This window comes from Apaloderma vittatum, unplaced genomic scaffold (assembly GCF_000703405.1).
Source record: "Apaloderma vittatum isolate BGI_N311 unplaced genomic scaffold, ASM70340v1 scaffold11147, whole genome shotgun sequence".
Classification (NCBI taxonomy): Eukaryota; Metazoa; Chordata; class Aves; order Trogoniformes; family Trogonidae; genus Apaloderma; species Apaloderma vittatum.
The window spans coordinates 1-12,472 of record NW_009724599.1 but is presented as its reverse complement, the minus strand read 5'-3'; the positions used below and the strand labels follow the sequence as shown (position 1 = coordinate 12,472).

At 50.0% G+C, this 12,472-nt stretch overlaps 1 protein-coding gene across 1 annotated transcript in view; it reads right to left on the bottom strand.

The window, feature by feature from the left end:
- The window catches only part of KANK4 (KN motif and ankyrin repeat domains 4), a gene marked incomplete at its 5' end in the record, with an annotated part of 9,877 nt that extends 9,686 nt beyond the window's left edge, over window positions 1-191 (bottom strand). The window contains one exon of the mRNA XM_009872577.1: window positions 1-191. Within this exon, the coding sequence (XP_009870879.1) occupies window positions 1-191 (191 nt within the window).
- Between the last annotated feature and the right edge of the window lie 12,281 nt (window positions 192-12,472).

Here is a 12,472-nt window from a genome sequence, read left to right as displayed (position 1 = left end):
GGGCAGGGTGCTGAATTTCGGCTGTTTGGCTTTCCGGTGGATGTGAATCCTCCTGATGGTGTTCCCTTTCTCGATGTCATCCACGTATTTCAGGAAGTCCAGGTCCAAGTGAAAGCCGTACGGCGTCTCCACGGAGTAGGGGAGGCTGCGGGGCTGCTCCCTCTCCCCGTCAGGTTTGGATGGCTGGCCCTCTACCGAAACAACCCCCCCAGAAAAAAAAGATTAAATTTCAAAGACAAAAAATCCCCCACCTTAACTCACAAATATACACTTAGAGCAGGGGGAAAATGTTACTGTTTTTTTTTTTTTAATCTCAGTTTCAGGCAGGTGTGGGGCTGCAGTTCATTGTGGAGGCTCGTGGGGGAGCTGAAGCTGCGCAGAAACACAGGCAGCAGCATGTGCAAAGGTCCGATCTGGTTTTCCAGAGGTGAATCGGGTAATTGTTGCACTGAGGAAGCTGAAAATTTGCTGAAATCATGGCTCTAACTGGCAATTAAACAAACAGCAGGGTTTGCAGGCAGAGCCACACGTCTGCGTAAGTACAAAAAGCTGCCTGATGTATCATAATTCCAGCTCAGACCCAGAAGGTGGAACCAATCTGTGACAACTGCATTTTTCAAGGCTTTTTGGTTTGTTTTTAACTTTTAGGTGACGTGAGGAAAAATCACTGCATCGCTCAATCTGCAAACACCAGGTCACAAATTCTTCCTTGGAAATGATGAATAGGGCACCGGGCAGGGGCTGGACCCAAATAGCGCCAACCAGGGCTGCTCCGCATCCATGCGAAACACGTGCCTCCCTAAGGTGACCGGCTGCATGAAATTGAGGGGAAATACCAACCCAAAAATGGCCTGAAATACATGAGAGTGTTTGCCCACCCAGCCAGCTCCCGCAGCGCAGCTCCTGGTTTGATACAACCTCATACAGTCGGATCCAGGCTGCAAAATTTTGGGGCTCCCAAATTTCAGCCCTGAGGGTCTGAATAGTTGAACCCCTGCGTTGCTGCTCATTTTATTTTTTCGCGGGGCATCATGATGGTTTGGACTGCCTTGCACCTCTGAGCAAACAAGCTGAGCTCTGTGAGGATGAGGAGGAGCAGCTCGACCAGGAGAAACGAGGTTTCGTGGCTGCTCCCTTTGTCCCCATCGCGGGGAGCGGGAGAATTGGGCGCGGCTTTGGGTGCCGCTCGTCACGGAGCATCACCGAGATGCAGCCGCCTTTCTGATGGGAAGCAGGACATGAAAGTCAGAGGAGCAATAGAGGGAAACGGTCATGCAGGGTGATACGGGACAAGAGCAAAGCCAGGACAGCGGGAGCAGAGCAGATCTGTCCTGCCAACGTGCCGCAGAGGACAGGAGGACAAACGTGAGCTGCCACCATGGTTCTGCTGCGGTTTAGGAAGCCTGCATAATACATGAAGGATGCATTTTTCATCTCCTGGCCCTCCTGCATATCTATAGAAAACAGGTTATTTATAGTATTTCTGGTAAGGAAATTATTTTGGGGGTTGGCTGGGTTCGGTTTGTTGTTTTTTGTCAAGGAACAAAGGAGCAAATAAACATCCCGTAGCCTCCGTACCCTCTGTCTTCTCCATGGTGTGGTCTAGCCGGGTTGTCAGTTAAACATCCTCTGACAAGCTAGGGCAGACGAGTCGCTTCACCCTTGGGAAAAAAAAACAAACAACAGATACTTTTAATTTAAAAGAAAACAACCTTCAGTCATCTCCTTAAAGCCTCACACCTCTTCACAGGCCACCCCTCTCTCACTGCCCATATTCTGCAGCCCGACTGTGTCTGCTAAGCACTTTCAAGCTGCTGAAATCAATAGCTCCTTTTCCAGTGGCAACAACTCCGTCTTCACAGACGCATCCCAGGTAGCTGGTTCTTATAAAACATCCTCTGCGTTACAGACGGTTTTGACTGCAAATGAGGAGAGACAGACATTTAGGATAATTTCTACCGGCTTGAGATAGATGGCACAAGGACTCTTCATCGACTCCTGTAAGCTGGATATATCCAACATAATGTCCCTGAGAAGAGCAAGGGATATAAACTATACACAGAAATGACTGGTTGGTCACTTTTTAATTTTTTTTTAAATCCATAACAACCAAAGACTCAAAATTTACGGTGAGTCTTGTTCAAACAGAAATTGTTATTTCGGAGCACGTCCATACTGTTATAAAGAACCTTCAGCAATTTGCATTAAAGCTCAGACAAATTCCTTCCCTATCAGGGAAGACTTTCTCTGAGATCTTCCACCGCCTACGTTGCAAACTTCACATCCTTCCTGGGCTGTATTGCCCTCCAGCTCTTTCCCATCATGTGGATGTGGGTTAGACCCTCCTGGAGCATGGGAACAACAAAAGCAATGTCCTGGATGAAGCTTCTCTCCTCTGTGCCATTTAGAAAGACACAGGGAGGAGGCAGGCAAAGGTGAAGGAGGTTGAGGCAGTTGGACATCACAGCAGGAGGCTTCCTGACTTGCATGAGAAAAACAACATTGCTCAGACTGTCTTTTAATTCCTGCTATGGGGGGGGGGAAAGTGAGGGGTTCTTGGCTGAGCTCAAGGTTGCTTGTTTAGGATTTTTCCTTCGAATATCTAATTTGGTTCCCAGTCCCAGAGAAGCCTGGAAGTCCATCCTTGCTACTCCACAGCATTGCTGAGCTATGCAAGATTTTCAGAGGTAGGACCAAGGAGCACAGAGCCTGCGCCGAGCCAGCCCCAGGCAGCTGGGGACATGGCCAGGACTATTTATTCCAGAATCCATCTCCCATCCATCTCATTGATCAAACTGTCAGAGGCTCAACTCCTTTTCTGCTTATAGTATTTTGCCTAAGCGAGGGCTTTAGTACCTGACTACACTTCCAGAGATCCCTACAAAGGGGCTTCAGCCAACCTCTACCTCTCACTTTCTATTTTCTCTTCTGCAGCACCCACCAGCAGAAGCATCTCTGGAGACCTCTGGTTCATTCACCATCTCGAGAGAAGTCTTGTTCGTCTTCTCCACTCTGCAGCTTCTAAATTCAATTTTTCTCATGTGAGTATTTTTTGCATTGTGCAACGCATCTCTCTTCTCGTGGCAATGGCAAGATATCTGGATACGCGACACAGGTAAGGATACAGAAAGCACAGCAATGCTGCTGTTATTCTATTCTAGAAGCACTGACAGGATGTGTTTTAACTACAGTGAAGACCAGTGAGAAAACAAAGCCAAATCCTACTGTAGCGTTATCATAGGATGGACACTTTGAAAGAAACAGTTAGGTGTGTCATTCAGGTAGCCAAGTTTAAAGTCAACGTATAGCCCAGATGGAAAGTTTGAAAGGTCCCAACACAAAGGTCCCATCAAAACTCTCAGAAGTTCCTCCAGGTTTGGTATCTCCCTGATGCTCGTGCAGCCAGACGGCAATGCTGATGCTCACCCAAGGCTACGTGAGCTTCTGGAACACTTTGACCAGGGGCCTCCTGATGTGCTCTCCAATTAAATGCACTTCTTTTATAAATGACAATTTCTTCTGTCTCCTCCTGCCAATAAATAGCATGTACCTAAATGAAAGCTAACCTCTTCCTCAAATGTTTTTTTAAATTTATTTTCCAATTACAGTCAATTACAGAGCACTTACAGATCCCAGCTACAGTCTGACCAGCTACACTTCACTCTTCTCAGTCATTTATTTGGGGGTGGGAGGGAAAGCCAGTGAATAGGATGCTTTTTAATATGTAGATAATTACATCTAATCGGTTTATTTACAAGCTGGCCAGGCCTCAACTCTGCAGCCCAAATTGCTACTAAACCTTCTCTCTTTTGACTAATCTTACTTCAAAATCGTCTCGTAAAAGGATGCTGAACATACCCTACCAGCTTGCTGATATTCCCCCTGGGGCAGGTCAGGTGTGAGGCAGATGGCTTTGAGTCAAAAAACGTGGCTCCTTGGACCCCACAGCTGCTCTCTGATCCCTGTCCCTAATAGAAATGACATTTAAAAATCAAGTAATCTGCCAGAAGAAGTGTAGCCATACACCCAGGGTCTGTCCCACAATTTGGGGCAGGGCAGTACTTTCAGGTGGGTCTTCATTCTGCTAATACCTGTTACTCTGAACCCCTGTTGGGTTCTATATTTGCTGAGTTTTCCTCTATTGAATAAAACTGAAGAGCACTTATTTTCTTCTCCAGGCAGGCGACAGTTCCACGTGCACAGCATCACCGATTTTTCACCTTTACTACACAGCAAGGCTGTGGGGAGGATTAATCCAGATTTGAATTACACTGCTTTTCTCAAGGCAGGAATAAACATATACAGAACTGGAAATCAAGAAGCCAGATATGTGAGAAGGCAACAGAACAGAGTGAAGTGCTTTTATCCCCTGCGGCAGCCCTTTTGCAGGGACCATGTACAGTCCTTTTAACTAGTCCTAGTTCAAACACCGGCTCTTTACAGACCCATTTAACCCCTTTTTTACTCCATCCCACTTGCTGGGCAATGCAAGCACTCGCCTGCTCCCCCTCCCACCCCAACCAGCAGAAAGGAGAGCCCTGTTACACCTCGGAAGATTTAAAGAACAAATTCATTCAACCATGAATACAAATACATATTAATTGCATTCTCCCTGCGCATCTCGCTAGTCATTTTAAATTGGAAGCGTTTAACCCTGTGCCTATAAACAAGAAGATAATTCATCCCTGCTGAGCAGCACGTTAGCACAGTCTCATTAGCTCTAACACAACCTTTTTTTTGTGCTCTGCCTGTCGTGTTCTCCTGCACTGCAGCAATGGCTTTAGCACTTCGTGGCGAAAGGAAAAACTATCGTTAGAAAAGCATCTTGTCGTGTTACCTTCTCATGCTCCCACCTACAAGCCCACCGGGGAGAAGAAGCGCTTCCCTTCCTCAAAAGCATCTTTTCCCGTGCTGAGAGCCAGGTTCGGAGCAGCAAACATGCTTTTTCCAGTTGTTAAAAAGTTGGTCAGCTGAGCAGTGACCTTGCTTGGAAAGCAAATACGAGTTTAAAACAAGAAGCGCAGAAGAAGGATTAATTTTCTAATAAAGCAGCCCATCGATCTCATATGACCTTTCCGAGGACAGCTCAAGCCCTGCTGTATAAAAGGAGTTACTTCTCAGGGCACGGTCAGCTTTTCCATAAAACACAACAAGGCGAAGTGCTGCTCGGGCTGTCTGTCACCGGGCTGCTCCCCTCATCCTGCAAGATTATTGAAAAGACAGTCAATTATTAACGATACGGCTCTTACTGTACCTGGTGCTGCAGGCTGCAGCCGGAGCTCGCCCTCCGCATGCTGCACCCTCCCGGGCTGAGCACATCAGTTATTCTGCTGCGCGCCTCTCCCGAGGAAACGCAAGCGGCCACCGCGATTAAAAGGCGGCATTTTTAGGGGAAGCCGCAGAAGCGTCTGTGATTAATCCTGCTTAAGCCCCGTTCCCACGCGTGGAGCAGAAAAAGCCCCTCGGCCCTTTACCCTTCTTCTCCCGTCGCGCCCGTCCAGCCGCCGTCCCCAGGAGATGCCGAAGAGGATGCGGGAGCGCGGCCACGCGTAACCGCGGCGCGGGCAGAGGATGCCTGACTCTCCGTGCCCCGGCTGCTGCGAGGAGGGACAGGCAGCCCCTGGGCTCGTGTGGGTGCCGGTGGGACTCTCCAAATAAAACACTCCAGCCTTTTGGCAGCTGGGGAGGGGGCATTATCGACGCAGACTTCAAATTCAAGGCAGGGGTCAGCTCGCAGAGCCGGCTGTGGCGCGTTGAGGATGGGCAGAACACCCACTCCGAGCCCCTGCGCTGGGGTTCCCCTCTGCGTACCCCAAATTGCTGCACCCCCAGGCTGGCAACAGGTTAAGAAACCCCAACCCTCAGCTTCTCCACTGAACTTGCAACAACTTCATGCTTGCAAAGAGGGGTTCAGAGACCGCCTGGCTCCCTGCAGCTGAGCTGTGAACCTCTTCCAGAGCCAGAAAAGAAAATGCTGAGGAGCGGAGGCATCCCCCTGGGAGCCAGGGGCTCTGTCAGGGGCTTTCGCCAGGGACTCACATCACAGAGTGTTGCCAGTGCCTCAATAAGCAGCATAGCCAAAATGCTCGTGTTGGTGGGGAAACCCCAATTTCTGCAGAACAGAGCTACTGGCACTCCTGCAGGTTCACAGAACTACTAAACATAACTCAAACAGGTTAAGTTTGAAGAAAAGCAGAAAAGTTTTGCCATTTGCAGGAAGTGAGATAGCCTGAACGTGTACAGAAACAGCAACAGTTTGCCCTCGCTAGCTCCCGCCGAGGCGCGGATGGGTTAACTTCTTCCCTGAGGAATGAAAAATAACCCCTCTGATCTTAAATGCCGCCTTTCCCACGCGGCTCCAGCATCCCACACCACGCGGGGCCCCGACTCCGTGTTGCTGGCTTTCTGCTTTCCCAAGCAATTTACTGCGCCTGGGGTTCAAAACCAACTTAAGAGCACGTTGGCCTACCCAGTGTTTACTCCGAATACTTTCTGTCACATTCTTCTGGTTTAGGCAGCTTTCCTGAGCGTGTTCAGAGGGTTTGTTGCTTGTGTTCTCTATACAGAGCAGCACGACAGAAAAATACACGTAGTTCTATACGGTGCTGATTTTAAAGCAAGCCTAAAAGAACCGTTTCGCTTTCCCATCGGGAAAACCCAGCAGGAAGCTTTTATTTTGAGTATTTCCTTATTGCAGCTACACACATAAGACCTACAGTTTTTCCCAGATGTAATCCCCGTGGGCCTGAAGGAGGTCTTCAAGTCTGCAGCCCCTTAAATAAACTTCCAGTGAGGAGCTATGGATGGATGGGGTCAAAACAGGCACAATTAATTAATTATGGGCCAGTGCTGGATGGAGCGAAAACTGGCTTCTCAGAGTTTTGCCCAAGAGGGCAGGAAAAGGGGAAGGTTCACCTGGGCATGGCCCGAGATCGTCCCGCGAGCGTGAGAACCAGGGTCACGACCCAAAATTGCCGCTGCTTTACATTACGCCCGACAGCTGTCAGGGGGGATTTTGGCTTTGCAGGCTGCTCCCACGGATGATGGGAAACAGACGGCCAAAAAAACAGCTCAAGAGATGGGTCCCCACCACAGCTGCCACTTGGATACTTGCTGGGCTGATGGGCAAAGCTGCTGCCTCCCTTCCTTCTCCAAAGCAGAATCGCTGCGGTGGCAGGTTTGGGCTTCACCCGTTGACCCCCAAACTCTCGGTACCCAAAGGGTTACACCCAAACCTGCTCCATCCAGGCGGTCTGCTTGATTGCACAACCACCAGCCTAACTATTATTGCAAGTGGACATACCAGGAATAAATATAGCCTCTCGGGGAGTATTTTGTTGTAGGGAGTTTTCAATTCTGTTTTCACTGCAAAGGAAGAAAAATAACCCATTTCCAGTCTGCTGGGGGCGCCTACACGGGTGGGATCTGCGGCGGGCTGCCATCGGCTGCCGGATGGCAAGGGAAGGAGTATCCTTCCAGAAAGGAAAAAAAAATAAGTTTGAAAACTCTGTGGGATTAAATAAATAAATAAACAAATAAATAAAAGCAGTTTAAAGTCCTGGTTTGCACCACCACAAGTTGTCATGGGGTTTTTCCCAAAGTGAGAGCAAACAGGGTTTCTACTGCAGGAGATCCCTCCACGCTGGAGTTATCTGACCGCACGTGCCAAAGTGGAGCCGGGCTGGATTTGGGGATGCAAAACCAGTCATTGTAGGGGAAGAGCAGAGCGGGAAGAGGTGGTAGGTAAAAAGATATGATGAGAAAAAGGGACAGAAATCTTGTAAAGCCTTCTGAAAGCCAAGCAGCCTCAGCACGTGCCTTATGGCAATGGGTACCCTGCAGCGCTTGGGCCAGCGTTTTATCGCAAAAGCAAGGCTGAAGCTCATGTGCCTGCCCCAGGGCTGCTCGAGACAAGAGCTGGGAGCTGGAAGTGGTTTGTGGGCGCTCAAGAGGGATGAGCTCCCTCTGCAACCCATCAGCTGGTGGTTGCATGGAGAAGTTGGGGCTGGCCCCCCATCGCTGTGCTCAGCCCTGCGCCAGGCTCCCTCCCAGAAAAATTATGTATATGAAGCAGTGGATGGGGCTGGAGATGGGGGCTGCAATAAATCACTCCTCGGCTCGGCTCGGCAATGGGAGTGCTCCTTGCATGGAAAACATCCCGGAGGCGTGCGGAGAGAGCAGTGGGCTCGCGAGAAATTGGAATAATTAATGCAGAGCCACTTAATAAAGAAGACGATCACTTTGAGCGTGTGCGACCCTCAGCGGCCAGCGGTACTTAAACAGCCATTTCAGGCATCTTTTCACATGGCAGTAATAAAGTTGTGCAGATTTTATTAAAGTCGTTTATCGCTGTTTAATAAATGCCATGAGCTTCCTGCCAGCATTTCCATTAGAGTCGGGTCAGGACGAGACCTGGAGGTATCAGATACCCAAACTCTCGCCCTCTTTTATGGCTCACTGGGAGGGGAAAATGATCACATTCATCCCCTCCTCTGATAACCTCTTTTCCAACTGACCTCCACCTCATTCCAGCCACGGTCTTATGAAAGCTTTGGCTGATTCTCAGGATTTTATCCCATGCCTTGAGAACGGTGGCGTTTTCCCTAAAGTCTCCTTGCCCAGAGTCAGGTGATCAGAAAAACCACCTTAAGCCATGAAGCAAAAGATCTCTGCAGTCAGAAGGCAGACACAAATCTAAAGTGCCTCCCTTATAATGTTTACTCTTTTTGCCTCAATCCCACAAGTTTGGGGGGGAACCAGTGAAGTCCTCCCTTGGCTTTTTGCTCTCTTCCAAGCCACTGTCATCCATCTCCCTGACCTTGGGACAGGTCAAGCTTTGTTGCCATGATACTGAATAACTTCCACGTGGTCAAAAAAGCCGGTAGCAACGTTATGACAACTGGGTTATCCTTGACTTGATGCACGCTTGGGGCTCCTGCACTCATTCCACTCAAGAATCAGAGCTTTGGCCCAAGCTGGGCTGGAAATGTCTTCATTCCCTAAGGAAAAACAGAATCCTTCAGGCATTTTCTAAAGGTGGGTGCAGAGAAGAATCATTGAACCAAGGTGTTCCTGCTTGCTAGGAAAGGCCCTTCCACTTTGCTCTTGCTCAGCTGTTTGCCAAGACATGAGCTGGCCAGGGCAGTGCAGGGAAGGATCCCCTGTGCCACGTCTGATCCCCTTGGGGCTTACTGAGACACGAAACATCGGAGTCTGCGGAACCGGAAAAACCCACCCTGACACACAAATAGAAGTTCCTAACCCCACCAGTCAAGAAATCACCAAAAAGTGCGTTTGTGGTTGCAAAAGCTGGCTGGTAGTCTGGTATCTGTGCTGTCCGACACGAGTAAAGGTCCCATTATCAAGACAGGTCCTCTCCCACTTAAAGCAGCACTCTCAGGTGTTTTTAGGAAAGCCCTATTCTCTACGTGCCTATTTTTCTCCTCTCCCTTGGGCAACCAGCACAGCTCATGGATCCGTGGGGCCATTTTATATTAATTTCTGGCCTGAGCCAACACTACTCGGATTGATCACCCTCATGACGGGTTTAAAAACCTCTTCGTACAGGAATACTTATTTTTCAGACCACATGAAACCACTCTCCATGTCAATCGCGACCGCAGAGGGGATGGCCGTGCCACCTTCTTCCTCTACCGGTGACTCCCACAGGGATGCCAGGAGTCCTGTACCCACGCTTCCCACCTGTTCACCCAGGTTATGGGGAAGGTTTAGGAAACAAGAGCTCTCCTCCATTTTTTTTTTGCCTGAGCTCAGGCTGCACATTGCTGCCATATTTTCAAGTTTTCTCACTTGCACTGAGACTCACGTTCAGCCCTGATGGACAGAAGAACTGGCCACACCGGTAAATTTAAGAGAATCACATTTGGAAGACAGGAGCCTCTGCACGTGGGTGGGTTTTTCACCATGCTTTATGCTTCTGACTGTGCCCAAATTGTCCATTTTGGCAGTAAATTATTGTAGGAAGGACAATAACCTACATTTCATGTGCTGTTTAAACCCTAGGATGGGCAAGACTCGAGGTTTCCTGAAGCACAGTGCCAGAAACGTGAATTCCACCGAGGTCTAAAATAAATAGGGCTGAAGAAGGAGCTGGTTCTCTGCAGCCAGCTCCTCCCCACTGCTCTCCCCCAGTGCCAGCAGCGTGCGAGTGTGTGCGGTCGGGCTTTTCTACCTTGAATCATGGGCTCCTTCATGCCCCCAAGCCGGGGTCAGGGCTTTATTGACCGAAAAAACCTCGCTGCTCTTGAGCAAGGCAGAGTCACGTAACCCCTGTCACACAGGGCACCAAATGGAAAATACAATAACTTTCCCTATTTACGAGGGCATGTAGTGACAGGACAAGGGATAACTGCTCTAAACTGAACGACAGCAGATTTACATTAGATATTAGGAAGAAATTCTTTACTGTGAGGGTGGTGAGACCCTGGCACAGGCTGCCCAGAGAAGCTGTGGATGCCTCATCCCTGGCAGTGCCTAAGGCCAGGCTGGACGGGGCTTGGAGCAACCTGGGCTGGTGGGAGGGGTCCCTGCCCAGGGCAGGGGGGTTTGAACGAGATGGGCTCTAAAGTCCTTCCCACCCAAGCCATTCCACCATTCTGTGGTTACTTTTTTCTCTGCTGAGTGGGGCCACTGCTCCCAAAGCTTCCTTGAAAAGACCTAAGATTTGATGCATAACACTTGGCGATCAAAATGCGACTTTCAAAATACTTGGCAGCTGTGGAAACCGCAGGAGGGAGGGAGGGACCTGAATCGGCAACGAGCTTGTGAATGAGCTTGTATTCATCTAACCCGGCCGGCCATCTCGCAGAATCCCAAAACTGCTCCCGATGCGAAGGATGTTTTGAGACCAAACCTCCGCCTCCGGGAAGGCGCCCACGCCGAACGACGTTTGATGGGAAGCAATGTTGCAATCCTGCTCTGTGGCAAATCTGGGGAGGGGTTGTTTCAGTGAGCTGAGGATGAAAGGGGACTTTGTGACACCAAACTGGACGGCTTCTGAGTGAGCGGGACAGCCCCCCCCACTGCAGGAGAGGGACGATTTCTGTACCTGGGAGACAAAAACTTCTCCATAAGCAGATGTGCCAGAAAGGAGCTGAACATGGCTCTGGTTTTCCTGTTCACAAGTGGTTTGGAAACTGCACCAGGCGAGGGACAGAGCCAACTGGTTCCCTCCCATCTTACCTTGTAGTTTCAGGATTATTTTAATGACTCCATTAACCAATTCCTCCTCAGCCACAGACTCCCTGGCCAGGTCCTTGTTCATCAGGCTGGCTGTTATTTTGACAGATATATTTATTTTTTAAATACTACAGTCAAAGTGACGAATTATCAGTGATAAGCCCGAGGTTATGGGCTCCCTCCTCATTTACTCTTTTGGGAATCATTTAAGAGATACGGGTGTTTTCCATTCAGTCCATCTCAAATCAGACACAAAACACCAGGAAGAATACAAAATGGGTATGAAAGCACATGCTGTATTTCTCACAGCGCTGCCCTTCTTCCCACACCCATCACTACGCTGCTCTCCTTACTCTGCACGTGCAATGTTTTCAGGTACTCACCGCCTTCATTTGCGCCATGCAACTAAAATACTTAATTTCTGGTTTAGCCTGTGGACAAAGGAAAATCCTTCCTGGCAGTGTGAGGAAAAATGGGATAACCCTGTGCAGCACAGTCCTGCTTCCACGCCTGGATGGTGAACATCCCACCCAGAGCATCCCAACCACAGCCACCTCCGTCCTGAATTTACTTAGACCTGCAGCTGAGATTATCCAACCCACTTTCTGCCATCACCTCTCTTCCCACAGACCCCGCAGCCTCTTCTGCACGGACCTCAGGAGATGGTTTACCCCAGCGTGACATCTCCCTGTTCACCCTCACTCCCAATTTCGCCCGGAGCAGAGTCAGAGCCCGGCACGTCTTTGCCTTAGGCCTGAAAGAGACCACAAGCTGAACACCGAGGGTTGGTGAAAGTGTTTGCATGGCGCACGCTTGGTCCCAGCAGAGCTGGGCTGCTCCAAAATGCCCTGGCGGCGACTGCTGCTGAGGAAAGGCGAGGCTGCCTGCGAGGGAGGGGCACTGCCCGTCCCTCCGCTCGCTGCCAAAATTGCTGCTGGAGCGGCCCCTCTCTTGGCCCCACCGAGGATGCAGAAATCTGGAGCTCAGCCCGGCCGCACTCCGCAGCCCAACCAGACCCACGGCCGAGCCCAAGGGACACGCGGCCCAGGGAAGCGGAGCACAAACCTCGCTAGAGACAGAAATTAAGTTACGGCGCCAAGAGTTTCTGTGTCTGGACGGCTGGAAAGCCAGCAAGGAAACGGGGAGAGGCTGGAGGCAAGTGCCCGAGCCCCTGCTCTGCTGTGGAGGCTGGGCTGGGGCCCGTCTGAACCGCATCTTCGCAGCTGGGGAGGGTTTTATGGTTGAGCTTTGAGGTGAAATGCAACTCCGGCTG